The following is an 18,995-nucleotide window of genomic DNA, read 5'->3' as shown; positions in this document are numbered from 1 at the left end:
CCCTAGTGACAGTGCTACCGTCACTGCCCTCCGAGAGGAAGGGGCTAGCAGCAGCGCTAGCCAGAATAGCACTGTTGGTGACTCTAACTTGCGCGCTGCCACCGTGACCGCCAGTCCCCAAACCGCGAAACCGAGCGCAGGTGCATCATCCCAAGATTTGGCCAGCACTGCGCAGAGTATCAGTCCGCCTCCTCCATACCAACAACACCTTTTCCATACACCACGCGACCTACTCGATTTTGCCCTTCAACGTTCTGCTCGAAGCAGCGTCGAATCCGCTCGCTCTGATCTACTCTCAGATCCTCTCCCGCTCACCTTTGCGCCAACCATGGCGGCACCACCTGCGGGCTACTCGTAAGTGCCTGCGGACTGTCAACAAAGTGTTCCTGACCTAACTGATTCTACAGAGTCAACGTGAACGACCCTACGCTGATCGCTCTCGTCAACAAGTTGCAAGATGTCTTTACAACCGTCGGAGTAAGTCCTGCCTTGGTTCCTGAGACATCCAATGTCCCCTTCCATCGTGCCCCGGTCTGACCGGCCCTCGCGCAGGTTCAAAATCCCATAGACTTGCCACAGATTGTGGTGGTCGGATCACAGTCCAGCGGAAAGAGTTCGGTTCTTGAAAACATTGTCGGTAGAGACTTGTAAGCTATGGTTGCTCCCAATGACTCCTATCTGCCCATGCGACTAACCTCCCTCCCAGTCTTCCTCGAGGCTCTGGCATCGTCACTCGTCGACCCCTCGTCCTGCAGCTCATCAACAGACCAGCTCCGGCAAAGGTGCAGACGAATGGAGTCAGCGAGAAAGAAATGAAAGAGACCACCGATAGCCAAGCAAATGTCGATGAGTGGGGAGAGTTTCTACATCTACCCGGCCAGAAGTTCCATGACTTCAACAAGATCCGTGATGAAATTGTCAAAGAAACAGAAGCAAAGGCCGGCCGAAATGTGGGCATCTCCCCAGCACCGATCAACCTGCGCATATACTCTCCTAATGTTCTCACCCTGACGCTCGTCGATTTGCCCGGTCTGACCAAAGTCCCCGTCGGAGATCAACCGCGAGACATCGAGCGGCAGATTCGGGAAATGGTGATCAAGTATATCTCCAAATCGAATGCCATCATCCTGGCTGTCACAGCTGCCAACCAGGATTTGGCCAACTCGGACGGCCTGAAGCTCGCTCGTGAGGTGGACCCGGAAGGTCAGAGGACTATTGGTGTTCTGACCAAGATCGACTTGATGGACGCCGGCACCGACGTTGTCGATATTCTCGCTGGGAGGATCATCCCACTCAGACTGGGCTACGTCCCTGTGGTCAATCGAGGCCAGCGGGACATTGAAAACAAGAAGCGAATAGACTTGGCTTTGAAAGCTGAGAAGGAGTTCTTCGAGAATCACCCCTCGTACAGAAACAAGGCGTCATACTGTGGTACTCCTTATCTGGCCCGAAAGCTCAACCTCATTCTGATGATGCACATCAAACAAACGCTGCCAGACATCAAGACACGAATTGCCACTTCTCTGCAGAAGTACTCGCAAGAGTTAGAGCAGCTAGGTGCGGGCGACCTACTAGGGCACAACAGCTCCAACATTATTCTCAACATCATTACCGAGTTTGCGAACGAATACAGAACTGTTCTCGACGGAAATAGCTCGGAATTGTCAAGCAACGAACTTTCCGGTGGTGCCAGAATCTCTTTTGTGTACCACGAACTCTATTCAAACGGTATCAAGGCCATCGATCCTTTTGATCAAGTCAAGGACATTGACATCCGCACCATCCTTTACAACTCTTCCGGTTCTCAGCCGGCACTCTTTGTCGGGACCACAGCTTTCGAACTGATCGTGAAACAGCAAATTCGGCGACTGGAAGAACCGTCGTTGAAATGTGTTTCTCTGGTGTTTGACGAGCTTGTCCGCATTCTCACCCAACTCCTCCAGAAGCAGATTTTCAGAAGATATCCTCAACTAAAGGAGAGATTCCACGGAGTTGTCATAGCTTTCTTCCGGAAATCAATAGATCCAACCAACAAATTGGTGAAGGATCTGGTGGCAATGGAGTCTTGCTACATCAATACAGGTCACCCGGATTTCCTCAACGGCCACCGTGCCATGGCCATTGTCAACGACAGACACAGCGCCAGCAAACCCACTCAGGTCGACCCCAAAACAGGCAAACCTCTTCCACCATCAGTGCCACCCAGAGCAAACTCGCCAGGCCTTCCTACCGACGGCAGCGATCAGAACTCCGGGTTCTTCGGCTCCTTCTTTGCTAGTAAGAACAAGAAGAAGATGGCAGCTATGGAGCCACCGCCTGCCACCCTCAAAGCCAGCGGCACACTGTCCGAACGCGAGAACCAAGAAGTGGAGGTGATCAAACTGTTGATCAACAGCTATTTCAACATTGTTCGGAGGACGATGATTGATATGGTTCCGAAAGCAATCATGTTGAACCTAGTACAGTGAGTGGACTTGAATGGACTCTGTGATAACAAGACTAACGCCACGCCAGGCACACGAAAGAAGAAATGCAGCGAGAATTGCTGGAGCAGATGTACCGGGCGCAAGAACTCGATGAACTGCTCAAGGAGAGTGACTACACGGTCAGACGTCGAAAAGAATGCCTACAGATGGTGGAGAGTTTGAGTAAAGCCAGCGAGATCGTCAGCCAGGTGCAGTAGAAGCGCATATGAGACCAAACGTTCTGACGCACCAATTTCATGTTGGCCTCGAACGACCGAAAAGCCATTCGAGCTATGAGACTGCCATCGCAATGGGTCCCTTGAGCACAGCACAGCGTTGGAGATGGTGGATTGTTCGACAAAGTTCTTTCTTTGGGTCCGTTTTGCAACACTAAGCACGTACGATACCTCTACCCGTTGGAGTGGGTGTCTGGCTAGTTAGGCTGGCGCAAAGTAGGGAGCAGATTATCGGGGTGTTGTTTGTCGTGACAGGGCTAAGACAAGGCAGAGCACCTAGGGATGATGCAGGGCCGAGCAGAGTTTTTGGTAAAGCCAGGCACTGACCGCGATGGGACGAAACCGAAGACGTTCCTCGGTGGATAAGAGGCAAAGGTGCTGCCGAGGAGGAGAATGGCGACCTGACCTGCCGGCTTAGACTCAGACTCAGACCCAGACCCATCCATACCTTCATTCATTCATGATAGTTCAATAGAGCTCCAAGACAGGCTTGATTAGGCTCCCTGTATTCTCCCTGTATTTCGTTTCAGATACTAGAACGACTCGATTCATCAGTCAACCAGTCCGTCCGTTTGAACCGCTGCTGGTTCCACGTGTGTAACGAGGCTGCGCTTTACATCCATGGGAAAAGGGGGTGGTATCAACTGATGAGTCCAGAGGCAGTGAGTAGTATTAACTGATGAGTCCAGAGCCAGAGCCAGGCCCAGCTCGTCAACAGGATCGTGTCTTCAGGGTAAAAGGGGATTAAGGGGAGCTAGGGTTGCTAGCTAGCTAATATCGACAGGGGCTGGAGAGGAGAGAGAGCGAGAGAGAGAGAGGGAGAGAGAGAGGGAGAGAGAGAGAGAGGGGGAGAGAGAAAGGGAAAGAGACAGCTCATCTCTTTTCAACAGAGGTGAGAGTATATTTATTCATCCTGTCAATCCATAGCGCCATATCTGTGCCTATCGAGATTGAGAACCATAGCGCCATGCTTGTGCCTGTGCCTGTTGAGATTGAGAAACCGACATCAACATCAACAACGACATCGACAGGTCTTCTTTGCTTGTATGGTACATATGTCACATCTAAGTGTGTTCCGTAGAGGACCTCGTTGTAAATCCACTCGGCCAATGCACCCGGCCCGAAAAGAACTTGGCCGTCCTTCTCTTCCAAACGCCTCGCCTCGCCTTGCCTTGGCTTGCCTCGTCGTGGTCGGACTTAGTCATGAGCCGGCCCCTATCCCAGCCATAGCGCCTGCAATGCTCGCTTGTAATTCAGTACTTGGTATTTCTTCCTCTCCCTCTTCTCCCCCCTCTTCCTCTGTGTCGAGTGTCTTCGTCGATGGATTTGTTTAATTGTCCCTTCGTCAATGTATTTTTTTAATTCTTTCCCTTCTGGATCTCAAATCCGTGCCGGAATGCCAGTTCGCAGATGCCGGGAAAAAGATGGACAGGTATCGGTATCGAGATCGACCAGCCGATTATCTGCAGCGTGGCGGTCTATAATACCGTACCAATCAGGCATTATGGTCGCAGATTATGGTTTCGAACCATCTCCAATCGTGTCCTGATCTTTCCTTTCTTTTTGTATTTCTGCATAGATCGATCCCATTATCAATCATTCAATCAATCACTGTCCGGCATCCTCATGTACGCATCAATGGCGGTAGAAAACAACGCGAACCCGGCACAGCCCAATGCCGCGGCCTGCGGGCCAGCCTGGTACGCGAGCCCGCCTCCGGTGAGGCAGCCGGCAAGGGCGGAATTTGTGAGATCGGATTTTGCACGGAAGCCTTCAATGGCACATTCGGTGCCGCTGTAGATGGCACCGATCTTGCCGAAGTTTTTGGCCGACGAGTAGGATTTCGAGCCCATGTCTTTGAGGCCGCGCCGGAGTTGTTCGCGCACTGGTAGAGAGGTGATTTGCTGGCCCTGCGGCGAGAGGGGTGTATCGTAGGCCATCTGCGACCAAGGGAGGATGAAGGTGTTAGTTATTGTTTGAATAAAATAGAATAGTGGCTGTGGAGTTTCAATCAAATAGAAGGGTGACTGGCAGTATAAAGAAGTCTCCTTCTGCCACATGACAAAGGAGCTTTGCCTTGCTCTATCTTGCCTGCGATTTGCCTCGCCTCGCCATGCTTTACCTCGCCAGCGGTCCGCAGTGGAACGGCCCTCGCATGGAAAGGGAAGGGAAAAGTAACAAAAGGAGACATACACTCGACATGAACAGACCGAAAGCGCCGCCGAGGACGAACCCCATGCCGCCGGCCATGACGGACTTTCCGACGCAGGATTCCATGCTTTTTTGCATCTAATGTCACCAGAGCCAGTCGTTCGAATTAGTCGATCAAGATCCATTACAGAAAGAAGTAGTAGAAGGAGAAGGAGAAGGAGGAGGACAGCCGAAGAGAAGCCCGGGGGGATGGGGGGGGAGAAGGGTGGTGCAGGTAGGGACGAGCTCGTACCAGCTTCACCATCTGCTGCTCTTGTTCACTCATGCCCTGGGGGTTGTTCACCCCCGGCATACCCAATCCTCCCGGGAGCGACATCGTGCCTTGAGACCAGAACCCGAAGGACACGGAATGGACAAGGCGGGCGTGACGGGAGCGTCGCAGGTCACCCAACTGGGAATGGGACTGGGAGATGGATGTTTGTCGAGGCTGCGTTGGCAGGCACTTTGGCAGTTTGCGGCGCGGCCAGAAATTGTTGGCCAAAGGTCGGCGCTGGGCGAGTTCCACGTCTCCGATTGGCGGAGTTTCGGGGCGGAGTCACGTGCAGGGGTGTTCTCCTACTCGGCACGTGAGAACAAGGCTTAGGGGTTGTGGTCTAGCACCAGCTGGAGGGTGTTCAAGTTCTGATGCTTCACTGAATCATTTGATTGTATGATGCTTCATCTATCATGTCTGCTAGCGGCACTGAGCCGATGATATTTCCAATGCCAGTCACCAAGGTTTTTGGCTAGCGATTGGGACTCCTGCAATCCGGATATCTGGGACAATTGAGTGCCTCCCCAGGACCACGCCTTTGCCGCGCGGGGACAGCTGGAGCCAGCTCGTAGATACACTCGCCTGCACGTGGAAGAGCAGACCAGGCGATCTTCCTTCTGGCACACCGGCTGTGCTCCAACCTGATTTCACGACAATCCCCGGATTGGACGTAGTCACTCGTGAGGAACATTCGAGTATGTGGCTGCTGGCTTCCAGCGCACTGCCTTCTGGCGCTGTGCAGGCAACAGAGTCCGCCAAAGTATAATCTGCCGACCGCTCTTGAAACTCTCGGGGTTGGGGTGAACCCGTGACAGCATCGCAGTGCTCTCGCTGGCGTTATCCATATGACGAGATGTAGATTGCATGGCAGCTGGGGAGCTAGGTAAGCTCGCAATCTGGGAAACCGTTCACCTGCCACGACCTCCATTCCCGCCCATACCGAATTGTTGCATCATGGCGTTCATATCCATCCCGCCCATCCCACCTCCAGCTCCAGCTCCACCTCCCATCCCTTGGAGAAGTTGCATCATCTTGCCCATATCTCCTCCCCCAGGGAACCCTCCACGGCCCTGGCCCATGCTTGCCATCCTCTTTTGCAATGCCGCCATCTGCTGTGTTTTGTTGCCGCCTTGCATCATGGACTGAGCTCTTTGCATGTTCTTCTTCTGGGCGCCCATATTTTTCGCCAGGGAGGCCATCACTTTATGTTGGGTGAGGAGTTCCTCCACATCTCGTACGCTAGTCCCCGAGCCGCACGCTATCCGCACCATCCTTGTAGGCTGGGAGATCAAAATCTTGCCATCCGAGTCCAGCTCTTTTGCCGTCATACTGTCATAGATATAGACCATTCGTTTCAGTTTTTCGGTTCCATCCTCATCGCTCATACCTATTATTGAATGTCAGACTGGGCCCGAATGATCACGACGTACAGTAACATGGAGATCAGAGCTGGAATAGGGGTGACTTGCCTTGCATCATGCTTCCCAGTCCTGGAATCATTCCCGCAACACGGGAAAGTGGGCCCATCTTCATGATATTGGTAATCTGTTCTTTCATGTCTCGAAGCGTAAAGATACCCTCAGCCAGATGCTTTTGGGTCTCTTTCATACCAGCCGATTCCTTCGTGATCGATTGAATGTGTTCGATCAGCCCAGACATATCACCGTACCCAAGGAGTTTCGAGATGAACGGTTTAGGCGCGAATCTTTCTAGGTCCATCATGTGTTCGCCCGTCCCTAGGAAAATAATCGGTGTATGTGTAGCCGCAACTGCTGATATAGCACCTCCTCCAGCGGCGCCTCCGTCAGTCTTGGTGATGATGATGGCGCCGAAATCTGCTGCTTGCTTGAAAGCGGATGACTGCGCTTCTGCTGCTTGACCGATGGTGCCGTCAAGAACCATGATGGTCTGATCTGGCTTTATAGCTTTCTGCACTTGAACCATTTCGGCGAAAAGATCTGCTTCCTGCCTATGTCGACCCGAGGTATCGACAATAATGATCTCAAACTTCTCCTTCTTGAACCGAGCCACGCCCTCCGCGGCGACAACAGCCGGGTCTGTTTGGGTCAAGGAGCCATAATATGGTATCTTCGCCTTTGTGGCGTTTTGTTTCAACTGGTCGTATGCCCCGGCTCGGAAAGTGTCTGCGCAGACCAAGCATGCTTTGAACCCTCGCTGTGCGTAGTACCTCGCCAACTTGGTACACGATGTCGTCTTCCCGGCGCCTTGGAGGCCCACAAACATGATAACATTGGGTCTTCCTTTCTTCGGCTTATAGGGTTCGGCATGAGGGTCGACTAGTTGCACCAGGTGATCAAAAACGGCTTGCTGGATCAATCGCTTTTTGCTATTGGAACTCGTTTGCGGTGGAAGATCTTTAAAGTTCACTGTGCTTTGTATCGACTTCCGTAGAGTTTTCACCAGTCGCACGTTCACGTCTGCGGATAGGAGGGCCGAACATATCTCTTTGATCATGGCATCGAAGGCTTTCTCGTCAAGGTTGGGTTCTCGGTTCAGATTCGACACGGCGGCGTTGATACGCCGGCCGAGGTCTGAGAGCACCATCTTGCAAAGAGTATCCGGATGGCTGCAAGATGTATTCGATCCTCCTTCGTACACTGTGGGAGTTCCCAAGACCGAGACAAGCGCATAGAAGTAAAGATGTCGTGATGATAAAGGGTTGCGGTGGTGGGGGAAGAATGTCTCGGGGCGAATACTCCACAGTAATGGAGGTTGGCCGTAGTTCTGCCGAAGAGAAATTCAAGAACATTTTCTGCCAGCACCAGTCCGATTGTTGAAGCACACCAGCAACACAAGACTCCCCCGATAGTCATGTCTAAGATGGTCCCATTGTCGCAGAAGAAGCGCAAGCTCCAAGATGGAATGCGAGGCAAAACCGAGCGGCCAAAGAAGCGGTTCAGAAAACAGCTCGACTACCACAGTTCGTCGGAAGAGTCCGATAAAGAAGAAGAGGATAACTTCACCGCTGTCAACCTCGCCGATACAGATGACGAGCATGACGCAAGACCAGCATCAGCCCCAAACCCAACCCCGAAACACAACGCTGTCAAGTCGAAAAGCGCGGTGGCCGAGTCGGATGAAGACAGCGGAGATGATGACCAAGAAACGGGCTCAGAAGGAAACACAACCTCGGGAGAAGAGGGCGAGGGTGTCCCTACCAGAGCAGAGAAACGAAGACCTACGAGTAAAAGAAATGATCCAGCTGCCTTCTCCACATCCATTTCAAAGATTCTGTCCACCAAGTTGTCGCAATCCGCGCGAAAAGACCCTGTCCTGTCCCGGAGTAGAGACGCGGCAGAGACGAGTGCCTCTCTTGCCAATGAACGTTTAGAGCACAAGGCGAAAGCCAAGTTAAGATCTGAACGCAAGGAAGACCTGGAAAGGGGGAGGATAAAGGATGTTCTTGGACTGAACTCGGGACGGGCGGGCGAGATCGCTGAAGAAGAGAAGAGGCTACGGAAAGTGGCCCAACGTGGTGTCATCAAACTTTTCAACGCCGTCCGAGCAGCCCAAGTCAAGGCTGAGCAGGCAGCCAAGGAAGAGCGGAAGAAGGGGACTGTCGGTATGGCCAACAGGGAAGAAAAGGTCAATGAAATGAGTAAACAGGGCTTTCTGGATTTGATTGGAGGGAAGAAGGTCAAGACCGACGCTATGCAATAGCAGCTGACGGTGCTGTATCGCTTGTTTATGGTGTTTAGGTTTAGGTCGCTTCCTCACCGAGGAGCCTCAGAACATGAGAACAGATTCTAATGGTACATGTCCAGATTGCTGGTACGCTGGCGGACACCCAACCCGTCAGCTTCGATTCTCAAAATCTGAAGCTTGAAGGTTGCGTGTCATTTGCGGCAGCTTTACAACCAGCCCATCTAATTCAGGTGTCATTTCCACCTGGCAGCCCAGCCTCGACGTTTCCGTCAACCCGAAGGCAAGGTCCAACATGTCGTTCTCGTCGTCAGAGGCCTCGGGGATCTTGTCGAATATTTCCTCATCTTCGACAATGACATGGCAGGTAGAACACGCACAGGAACCGCCACAGGCACCTAGAGACAAAAGTCAGTCGAGCTCCCCACCGACTAGAATCAGGATGTTTGAGACTACGACAGCCCAGCATCTCTGGCCACAGACGCAAACTCACCCTCCATCTCCAGGTCATTAGCCTGCGCAATATCCAGCAGGTTGTCCCCCTTTGAAACCTCGAACGTGTGGCGATCACCATCTTTATCAATGAAAGTGACATGTAGTCTGTACAAGGTCATCAGCGCTAGGTTCATCTCTTATATCGCAATCCAGTCATACTCTTCTCCGGGCTTGGGCGGGTCGAGATGGCCGTGTTTCTGTGCCGGACTCGTGGAAAACCGCCTCCGCCCAAGCTCTAGCAATTGTATCTGCCGTCGTATCTGGTCTTTCTTTGTCTCGACTTCGGCCTGATGTCGCCGGCACAGGGTCAATGTGGATGATACATGGATGCTCCGCTGGAAATCTCGATGGCCGATGTTTCGCGATGCGAGAGTCAGGTCTGGTTGAACATGTCTTGTTACAGATCGCCAGAACAGGCGCCGCGCTCCATTACACACAGACATACTGCTCGCAGCAACGACCGGTCGATGGTGGTGGTGTTGGTGGAGGTGAATGTTCGACTTGATTATTATTATCTGCAACCCGAGCGAGCACAGAAAAGAGCGAGCGCTATGGCCGAAGCCTGCGCCGGTGGGACTGAGCTGGCTATACAGTGGAGTGCAGCTGGCAGGAACGCAATCTTGCCGGCCAAGACCAGCTGCCAGTTGGGAGGGAGCCTTGATTAGCAGGACTGTTGGAAAAGAAGCCCTGAAACCACCAAGTTAGGCCACCGACTGCCTTCAGCCTCGCAGCCCAGTCATGCTGCTTTGAAAGACTAACATCCTCCTCACCATTCCGTCCTCGCTCAACTGGGCAAAGACGCCCTCCTATGGGCTTGCCACAAGTCTGGCGCCTAAGACCAGTGACTGTCTCGTATTCCGGCAAGGCACTCAAAACTACGGGGGATCTTTTTAAAAAGATGGTGAATTGCTGAGGCTCTGGAAGACCTGGTGGAAGAGGTGCTACTTGTAGTTTGACTTTACGCATCCTTGTTCCAACGAAGCCGAGCGATCCCTCTCCAGAGAAAGGTGATCGATATTACTCCTGAGCGTTAGGAATGGCTCTTTGACCAAAGGGGACCATGACTGCCCCCGGTGATTATGTACGGTAGTGGCATGACAGGTGACGATAAGCTACGCAGACTGTTTGTTTTGTATCTTGCCCAGAATTGTGTGTTTGGTGTCGATGATGGACGAGGCTGCCACAAGGCTGAGGTGAATATCCCGTGTAAGTGACCTGCACGCACAGTCATTTGCTCCGCCGGGGATGGCCTGTAATTGTGTCCGGGCGTGAAACCAGCAGGCCGCATCATAGACCTGTCACCTTCTTTGCAGACAACAAAGAGGGTAGAGCATCAGTCGCGATTCTCAGTCCCTATCATCATCTGGAAACATGCAGGATCCCAGATATGTGGCGAATCCCTTACGCCCCTACTATGTCCCGCCCTCCATCGGGGGAGAGCCGGTGCCAAACATTACCGCAGGTGCCTCGACGCCTCATTCGAGACCGACCTTCGCATTCCCAGACATCGACTACTCCGACTATATCTCCGAAATTTCACCCTCTATTCCAGGTTCAATCAAATCCATCCTTGACCAGGCGTTGTGGAAATACACGAGCGTTGTCATTGGGCAGCCTTTTGAGGTCGCGAAGCTCATCTTACAAGCCCGCGTTGCACAAGATGAAGAGGAAGACTTAACTCACGGACAAAAGTACGGCGGGGAAGATGAGGACATCGATGACTATTACGGGCACTCATCAGATGAAGAGCCCAATTATTTCACATCAAATGCACCCTTTGAGCGGCCTATCTCGAGTCGCTCTCCCGTCCGTGGCCGACATGGCAGGCCATCACGGCAATCCGAGCGTCCTCAACAATCTAACGGCCGGATACGTCTCAAGAACCCCCATTCTCTGCTCGATGCGCTATCGGCCCTCTCCTCCAGCAGTGGATTGCTGGCTATGTGGCGTGCCACGAACTCAACATTCATTTACAACCTATTGAACCGGACGCTGGAAACATTTTTCAAAAGTTTTCTGGCAGCTGTGCTTGGGATGGCGGAAAACGACATTCTCATTCCGCCATCCGCCGGGACAATCCCGGATTCATCAATACTTATCTCTACATCTCCTGCCGCTACAATTTTGATCACAGCTGCTGCCTCAGCTATCGCCGCGCTCGTTCTGGCGCCCGTTGATGCAGCTAGGACCAGACTCATCCTCACGCCATCCAACGAAGAACCGCGCACTCTACTTGGCACTCTACGAACATTGCCAACCCCTTACTTGATACCTCGACACCTGATCCCGATCACCTTTTTCACATCGACTCTTCCTGCTCTTATTTCCACAAGCACCCCTGTTTTCTTGAGGTCTTATCTTGGCCTCGATCCGGCCATGAACCCCGCTAGCTGGAGTCTTGCCACATTTGCTGGATCTGCCTTGGATCTCTCGATCAAGTTCCCGCTCGAGACGGTCCTGCGTCGCGCACAAATTGCAACCTGGACTTCCCCTGCTTATTTGCCACCCTCCACGTCTTCTAAACGTAAGGCAATTACCACAGTCGTTCCAGTGCCACAAACTTACAAGGGGATCCTGCCGACCTTGTGGAGCATTACAAGGGAGGAAGGATACTCCGAAACCCAGAAGGACAAAACAGCTGCCCTTCTGGGAAAGGCTCCGCGAAGGAAGCGCAAGGGACAAGGAATTGAAGGGCTGTATCGTGGCTGGAGAGTTGGTTTCTGGGGCCTGGTCGGCATCTGGGGCACCTCGTTTGTAGGAGGTTTGCAAGGTGGGAGCGAGGCAACAACGGACAGCGCTGGTATACACGGTGGTAAATTCTGACCTGAAAAGGCGCGCTGTAGCCTGTCCTTACAGGCCTGGTCTCTCTCTCTCTCTCTCTGTTGGAGTCTACTTGCCACCTGGGGTAAGTAGCAAGGCGTTCGAGGTGTTCCCAAAGATACCCCTACTCTTCTCCGCCATGAAAAGGGAAGGAGAGCTGTTGTTGAATGTAATATCAATCACGAACCTCACGTCTCTATCATGCAGAGTATCCGGACACCCGTACCAACAGAGTAATTAGCATCCCGTCTCGCACTTCCCAGGTATGTTTGCCGAGGTGGTGTGACCTTATCATCAACACGCGCCGAATCCCGCGACCCCTCTTGCCAAGTCCGATTATCGGGCGCACATCTAATCTGATATGATCAAATTTGATCTCCGCCCTCTTCCCTCTTCCAATCTTCTTCACCCTCCTACCCGAGCATACAGTCTTTGGGCCCATTCGGCGTGCAGCCATTCTGTATATACCTGTGGACAACAGAGGCCTCGAAGCCCATCCTACGCGTCTGCTACTGGCATTGCGGCTCTGCACCATCCTGCAAGCTCATCCCATGCCACAGCAACCACAAGCATAGCATATCCTGTCGACCCCGGCCAATCTCGGAGGTTGCAAACCCTCGACTGAAAATGGCTTCCAACGCCGGTTCCCCGGCGGCAGCTCCCACCCCGACAGCGTCTATTGATGTGAAGCCCATTATCTCGCGACATCCTTCTCTGTGCATGAAACCAGTCCAGGAATCCCCCGCCGCGTCCCCCACTGCGGCATCGCCACCATTGTCTCTCACCAGCAAGGAATGGATCATTCCACCAAGACCAAAGCCGGGTCGGAAGCCCGCCACCGACACTCCTCCCACCAAGCGTAAGGCACAGAACCGGGCCGCCCAGAGGGCCTTTCGAGAAAGGCGTGCGGCGCGAGTTGGGGAGCTTGAGGAGCAGCTCAAGCAAATCGAGGACGAGAATGAACACGAACAGCAAGTGTTGAGGGACACCGTTGATAAACTTGAGAAAGAACTCGAACAGTACCGAGCCGACCTCGTCAACTGGGTCGATCGGTGTCGAAGACTGGAGAGTGAGCTTGCTTCTCTCAAAGCTGGCCGGCCACCACTTGGAAAGTCCGGAGAAGCTACTCCTACTCAAGAGAAACAGTCCCCAACGGCTGGCCTGGACAGCACCGAGCACGCAGTAGGCTGTGGCAATTGTACACTTGAGACCCGATGTCAATGCATCGACGACGCATTTACAGCCATGGGGGGCGAAGCGGCCACGAACACGCATCAACACGAGAAACGTCCCCACTCTCCCGGGCCGGCCGAAGGCGATAAAAGGATCAAAGTCGAGCCCAGCGAAAGTCTTGAGATCGACTTTACGGCGGTTTATGCTTCCAAGTCCTTGCCAGGCATCACTCGAGTGGACGACCGCTCTCCGACTTCGGCCGTCGCAGATCCTTGTGGCTTTTGTTCAGACGGCACGCCCTGCATTTGTGCCGAGATGGCTGCCGAGCAGGAACAAGCGCAGAACCAGGCTTTAACCCGGTCGACGGGGATGCCAATAAATCATCCAAGGCAGCTTGGCCAGTTCACTCCTCCTCCGTCTGAGGGTGATGTCTCAATCTCAGTCGCAACGGTGGCTCCGGCTTCTTCTTCAGCTTGCGGTGCTTCCGGACCCGGGACATGTGCCCAATGTCGCGCCGATCCCAACAGCACTTTGTTCTGCAAATCATTGGCGGCTTCACGCGCCCAATCTGCTGGTACTCCGGTCGGATGCTGCGGCGGGAAAACGGCCGGGGGTTCTTGTTGCCAAAGCCAGAGCCAGACTCCAAATGATTCTGTCCCTCTACCTCCGCGAACCACGCGCTCACGAGCCGCTGCCGCATCATCTCACAACAGGAGCCACAACACACTACCTCCCCCGAAAGCCGGTGTGATGCTGACCTGCGCCGACGCATACACAACGCTGAGTCGGCATCCGGCCTACGACCGCGCGAGCGCTGACATCGCCACCTGGCTTCCCAAGTTGCACGCCAGCGATGCCAGCCCCACACTTGCAGGTCGACCGGCATTAGAGATAGACGCTGCCAACGTCATGGCAGTTTTGAAAGATTTCGACCGGCGCTTTGGACAGAACCTTTGATTTTGTACGACCTTATGTTCTTGACAACAATCAATCCGAGACGTTTACCGTCCGCCTTTGGCCGCTTGGGACAAATGACGTACAGTACGGCCCTATCCGCCACGCAAGTCGATGTGGCGACTCATCAGTAACATCCCTCTGCTGCAAGGCCCATGCATATGGGAGCTACAACGTCAAGCCTTCCAGCTCGAGCTTCAAGCTCTGCCCCTGACAAATTTTGGATGGGGACTCATAAGATGGTCCATCCTTGACCAATTCTTGACATATACACACACGCGACCAAGACCTGAAATGTCGAGAACAGAAGCATCAATGTTGACGCCTTGTTCCTCCCTCCGCCACGGAGACATTTCGTAGGAACCGGAAGGTATATGCTCTGTACGACGCCACCAACTCGCGTGTCCATCCTGATGAGAGTGTTCCGAATCCGGAACGGAAACCACGAACAGCGTCCAACGCAGGCCATTGCTACGCGGTGCGGAACAAACCGACAGAATATTCCGTACTCCGTACTCAGTACTGCATTGGCAAACGAGCCGGGTCCAATCGAGACTTTGGTTTTGCTCCAGCTTCCGGCTTGGGCTCTGACCAGACCAGCTAAGGGAGACCAGCTAGGCCAGCTAGACCAATACAATTAAAACAATACTCAGGTTTGAGGAGTGAGTTGCACCGCCACCTCCTAGACTGATGCAACATGCAACATGCAGATGAAAACACAGTTCAGTTGTACAGCACAGCAGGATTTCATGTCCGCCACGGGCGGATGGACTTTCGGTCACCGAATATCGCTAGAAAAGGTACTCCATGCAGGTCAATTGGTGTGTTTATGCCCACTCGGGCGGGGTCGTGCATGGGATAGATTATACAAAATGTCAATCAGAAGGAACGAAACTGAAAACTGGGTGGAAAATCGCGATGGAAATCGAATTCAATTAAAACGGAACCCTGGCCCTGACCCTGACCCTTCAATCCGGCTTGCTACTCGTATTTTGCTCTCTTTGTAGACTCAATATTAACCGTTCGTTACCTACTCGCTAAAGTTCATGTCGTTGCAAATAACTTCAACTTCCCACCTCCTACTGGCTTTGTAATTTGGATAACCCATCAACTCCACAGCCAGCTGTCACTGGAGACCCAGGATCTTCCTTTCCGCGTCGAACCAATGGCCGGACTGGTGAGCGTGTACTCCCACACCAACGAACCGTCAATGTAAAGAGAGTACTTGAGCAGACTGCGCTGCTCCTCGCCGGCCAGATTGCGGATTTCGATGGCGCCAACCTTGCTGTTTCCGTCAGGTAGATACTTGATGGCGACGTCTTCCTCGTCGATCTGCTTGAAGGTGCGGAAGGGTAGGTAGAACATGCTGAGAGGGCCGACGGAAAACTCGTGCGGCCCGGCCTGCGGAGTACGATCATAGACGATGTTTGACACCTGCGTCGGCTCTGCTGAGGATGGTAGCTTGGCATTGCTCTGACTTTGAGGGATGGGTATCAAGGCAGCCAGATCGACAATGGGAGGAGGGTAACGAATGGCGGCGAACTCATGACGGTCACCCGAGAGGACAATGACGCGGACACCGAGATCACGCTCAGCGGCATGCATCGCAGCCAGGATTTCGGATCGTTCTCCCAAGAATCCGCCCCAGGTGTCCGATGTGCCAAAGCGCCAATTCTTAGTGAATGGAACGGACGAGGCGACTATCTTCCAGTGGACGTGCGCAGGTTCAGGGGTGGACAGGAATTTAAGAAGAGAGGCCAATTGAGCGGCGCCAAGCATCGTGTGGTTTGAGCCTCGAGACGGAGCACTAAGGGTTGCGGAAGAGACAGGTTCGGGATCCGTGCGATATCGTCGGGTGTCGAGCATGAAAAAGGACGCTGGGCCATTCGAGAACTGAAAGTAGGTTGTATTCGCCTCTGGGCCCGTCGGAGCACCTGCTGGAACCGGGGGGTTGACTGAGACATGATATTGGATGAAGGGGTCAGAGGCTGCTGGGAAAGGATCGGTGTCATTCCCGCCAGACCAGTCGTTGGCTATTTCGTGATCGTCCAAGGTATGGTACCACGGCAGAGTGTCGAGCCCCGGCAAAGACCATGAAGGCGAAGCATAAACTCGGCGGTATTCAGACCTATAATGCTGAAGAGAGGATGATAGCCGCATTGGGACATCGACGTAGATAAAGTCGCCCAGGAACAGCATAAAAGAAGCTGGAGATGGCAAGGATCGTACAACTTTTGACAGATGCTCAAAGCCATGAAATGCGAGAGAATGAGACCAAGGCCTGTAGGGAAAGTTGGCCTTGATGCAAGAGGAGGTGAGAAAGGTCAAGCTGTTCGCCGCTCCGGACCGGGGGGATGGTGCTGTTGTAAACGTGCCAGATTTGTCGTTGGACAATGAGTAGATGTACTTCTTGGATGGTTGGAGACCTTGGAAGGTGATTGCGTATGTATAGTCGGTATCTGGTCCCAGATAGTATATGGTGTCGGTGGTCTCCCATTTGGTTGAGGCGGCAGGTGAGAGGTAGACATACATGGGCAGCTGAGCAGGATCTGGCTCTCTGACAAGGACTTTGGCGGAATCCGAACCCACGTATCCCACCCTGGTGAAGCTCAAATCTCGCACTGGATTTAGGAGAGGCGCACGAAACACCATGTCCAGCGTCAACAGAGCCAGAAGCACATTTATGCCAATGGCAATGTAACTCCATCGTGCCTTCCTCCAGTCGGGTATCCCGAAGAGGATTGTCCTGAAGAACGACTTCTCATCCTCATATAACACCGGCTCCTCATGGTCGTCTTGAACCTGCTCTTCCGCTTCTTCCTGTGGCTTCGTATTGCCGTCCTGGTGTGGAAAGAGCTTGGGGAATGTCTCGTGCAACGGCGGTCTACTCGACCCGAACGCGTCCGGTTTGCCGAAGACGGAAGCGAGATAGACAGCCAGTGCTGTGATGATGACAGGAGGGAAATGGTGACCCGGTATCTGGTTACGAGGTCAGTCATCTCTTCGAGTTTGGCAAAGGATCCCGCATCCGCATACCCATCGAAGAAAGATGTAGGCGCTGAATCGGGCTATCGACGAGCTTATGCCGGCAATGAGTTCGGGGGTGGAAGTCATGGCGAAGGTCAAGCACAAGTAGAACACTACTCATACTCAGCACCCGAGAAGCGAGCAATGCACATTACATGGCGGCCAGAAGATAGAAGACAGAAGACAGAAGAGCGCAGGGCGCAGGGTGGGAATCAGGAGACAATATTGGTAGCTGGCTGGTTGCTGGTTGCTGGTTGCTGGCCCTGGTCACGGTCACTCGACAATGACGCAGTTGGGCAGTTGGGCAGAGGAAACGTCGTCATCTGTCTGACAGCAGAGTGACGTTAACGACGGCCTGGCCATTTCGCCCATACGCTGCAAACACTTTTTGTCAGACAGTACCATTCCACAGTTTCTGCTCAGCCTTGTGCCTTGTGGCTCTACCTTGCAGTGTCATCTGTCATGCCATCCTGCGGCGCTTCGAATACGACAAGGACAAGGCTCCAATCAGATTCGAGCATCTACTCATTTATGTAGACATGTAGACATGCTGTGTAAGCGTGTAGAAGCGTCCTATTCCTATTCACTGTAGCTCCCCTTCTCCTGAGGGACGGGGACGATATAACCGAGGGACAAGTCTATAACGGCCACGAACTATTTGCCTTGATGCACCGGCAGTGCAAGTGGCGACCAGCTCGTAGCTCCTTCATCACCGAGTGAGGTTCATGGCTTCTATACCTCTCCCCATACGCATCATGACAGCGATATCCCTCAGCTTCTTGAGGCCCATGCACAAGCCCATACAGTAAGCCCACATCCAACAACTCTGCTCCTGTGGCAGGGCGTCCCAGTATTCCCAACCCATGACGCCGCCAAAGGTAGGATATCGCTCCATCAGCAAGCTCAAGACGGCAGCGGACAGCTCCAGCGGCACGTAGCCACTCCCGCCATGTTTGGGGTTGGTCAGCATGCCGGCGACGACCTTCTCGGCGGGCCAACCATTGCGCATGATCTCGTCGTAGGCATTGGTGTTGTGCAGTCCACCCCAGCCATTGTAGAACTGGGCATTGTACCAGGCAATGCTACTGCCGCGGGCGGCCTCGAGCATGCGATGGTCAAAGCCGGACAAGTGAGGGCGGCCGGCCATCAGCGCCGTGGCGACGGGCGCCAGCGTGATGATGAAGTCGCGGCCGAAATCGCTCTTGAGCCGGTCGATCAAGTGAATGATTCCAGGGAGAGACATCTCCTCCTCGACGTCCAAGTCCAGCCCGTCGAGGCCGTACTTGCGAATCATATCTCGGAGCGGGCCGTAGTAAGCCTCGAACCTCGCCAGGGGCACGTCGGTTCGCGATTCGCTGTAGTCCAGCCTCGCGAAGCTCCCGCGCGCCGCGCCGCCAAGCATGCCCAGCACCTTGATTCCCGAGTCCTGCAGCACCACCACCTCGTCCCAGAGCTGAGTGTACTTGTCATGGTCGGGAGCGTCGTCGTTCAGCGTCAGGCTGTTGGGGTCCCAGTTCACATGAATCGCGGCGAGGATGACATGCGTCACTCCAGATGGGTGAGTGATCAAGGGGAGAAGTGAAATGTACTCGTTGTTGTGATGGTAAGTCTGGAAGTAGCAGATCACACGCGGAGTCCAGGAGGAGATGGAAATTGGCGGGCTCGTGGTCGGAAGGGGTGGCATCCTATCCTCCCATC

At 53.5% G+C, this 18,995-nt stretch overlaps 10 protein-coding genes across 10 annotated transcripts; 4 read left to right on the top strand and 6 right to left on the bottom strand.

The window, feature by feature from the left end:
- Positions 1–328: 328 nt before the first annotated feature.
- Positions 329–2,683, top strand: A1O3_00804 (vacuolar protein sorting-associated protein 1; the record flags this gene model as incomplete). The annotated part of the gene is made up of 5 exons (XM_007730954.1): positions 329–354; positions 408–477; positions 553–647; positions 707–2,464; positions 2,515–2,683. The coding sequence occupies 5 exons, from the start codon at positions 329–331 to the stop codon at positions 2,681–2,683; spliced, it is 2,118 nt and encodes a 705-aa protein (XP_007729144.1).
- A 1,622-nt stretch (positions 2,684–4,305) lies between these two features.
- A1O3_00803 (uncharacterized protein) lies at positions 4,306–4,951 on the bottom strand (the record flags this gene model as incomplete). The annotated part of the gene is made up of 2 exons (XM_007730953.1): positions 4,306–4,641; positions 4,895–4,951. 2 exons carry the CDS (start codon positions 4,949–4,951, stop codon positions 4,306–4,308), a joined length of 393 nt encoding a protein of 130 aa, XP_007729143.1.
- Positions 4,952–6,073: 1,122 nt separating this feature from the next.
- A1O3_00802 (signal recognition particle subunit SRP54) lies at positions 6,074–6,550 on the bottom strand (the record flags this gene model as incomplete). Its single annotated transcript, XM_007730952.1, has 1 exon — positions 6,074–6,550. One exon carries the CDS (start codon positions 6,548–6,550, stop codon positions 6,074–6,076), a length of 477 nt encoding a protein of 158 aa, XP_007729142.1.
- A 58-nt stretch (positions 6,551–6,608) lies between these two features.
- On the bottom strand, positions 6,609–7,730 carry A1O3_00801 (signal recognition particle subunit SRP54; the record flags this gene model as incomplete). Its single annotated transcript, XM_007730951.1, has 1 exon — positions 6,609–7,730. One exon carries the CDS (start codon positions 7,728–7,730, stop codon positions 6,609–6,611), a length of 1,122 nt encoding a protein of 373 aa, XP_007729141.1.
- A 267-nt stretch (positions 7,731–7,997) lies between these two features.
- Positions 7,998–8,846, top strand: A1O3_00800 (uncharacterized protein; the record flags this gene model as incomplete). Its single annotated transcript, XM_007730950.1, has 1 exon — positions 7,998–8,846. One exon carries the CDS (start codon positions 7,998–8,000, stop codon positions 8,844–8,846), a length of 849 nt encoding a protein of 282 aa, XP_007729140.1.
- A 135-nt stretch (positions 8,847–8,981) lies between these two features.
- On the bottom strand, positions 8,982–9,457 carry A1O3_00799 (ferredoxin, 2Fe-2S; the record flags this gene model as incomplete). Its single annotated transcript, XM_007730949.1, has 2 exons — positions 8,982–9,226; positions 9,322–9,457. The coding sequence occupies 2 exons, from the start codon at positions 9,455–9,457 to the stop codon at positions 8,982–8,984; spliced, it is 381 nt and encodes a 126-aa protein (XP_007729139.1).
- A 1,237-nt stretch (positions 9,458–10,694) lies between these two features.
- On the top strand, positions 10,695–12,146 carry A1O3_00798 (uncharacterized protein; the record flags this gene model as incomplete). The annotated part of the gene is made up of 1 exon (XM_007730948.1): positions 10,695–12,146. The coding sequence occupies one exon, from the start codon at positions 10,695–10,697 to the stop codon at positions 12,144–12,146; it is 1,452 nt and encodes a 483-aa protein (XP_007729138.1).
- Positions 12,147–12,770: 624 nt separating this feature from the next.
- A1O3_00797 (uncharacterized protein) lies at positions 12,771–14,273 on the top strand (the record flags this gene model as incomplete). Its single annotated transcript, XM_007730947.1, has 1 exon — positions 12,771–14,273. One exon carries the CDS (start codon positions 12,771–12,773, stop codon positions 14,271–14,273), a length of 1,503 nt encoding a protein of 500 aa, XP_007729137.1.
- Positions 14,274–15,377: 1,104 nt separating this feature from the next.
- On the bottom strand, positions 15,378–17,384 carry A1O3_00796 (uncharacterized protein; the record flags this gene model as incomplete). Its single annotated transcript, XM_007730946.1, has 2 exons — positions 15,378–17,249; positions 17,307–17,384. 2 exons carry the CDS (start codon positions 17,382–17,384, stop codon positions 15,378–15,380), a joined length of 1,950 nt encoding a protein of 649 aa, XP_007729136.1.
- Positions 17,385–18,006: 622 nt separating this feature from the next.
- Positions 18,007–18,981, bottom strand: A1O3_00795 (chitinase; the record flags this gene model as incomplete). The annotated part of the gene is made up of 1 exon (XM_007730945.1): positions 18,007–18,981. The coding sequence occupies one exon, from the start codon at positions 18,979–18,981 to the stop codon at positions 18,007–18,009; it is 975 nt and encodes a 324-aa protein (XP_007729135.1).
- Positions 18,982–18,995: the final 14 nt, after the last annotated feature.

This window comes from Capronia epimyces (genome assembly GCF_000585565.1).
Source record: "Capronia epimyces CBS 606.96 chromosome Unknown aczIQ-supercont1.1, whole genome shotgun sequence".
NCBI lineage: Eukaryota > Fungi > Ascomycota > Eurotiomycetes > Chaetothyriales > Herpotrichiellaceae > Capronia > Capronia epimyces.
Note: the sequence above shows the minus strand (reverse complement) of the source record. Positions and strands in the feature narration are given on the sequence as shown.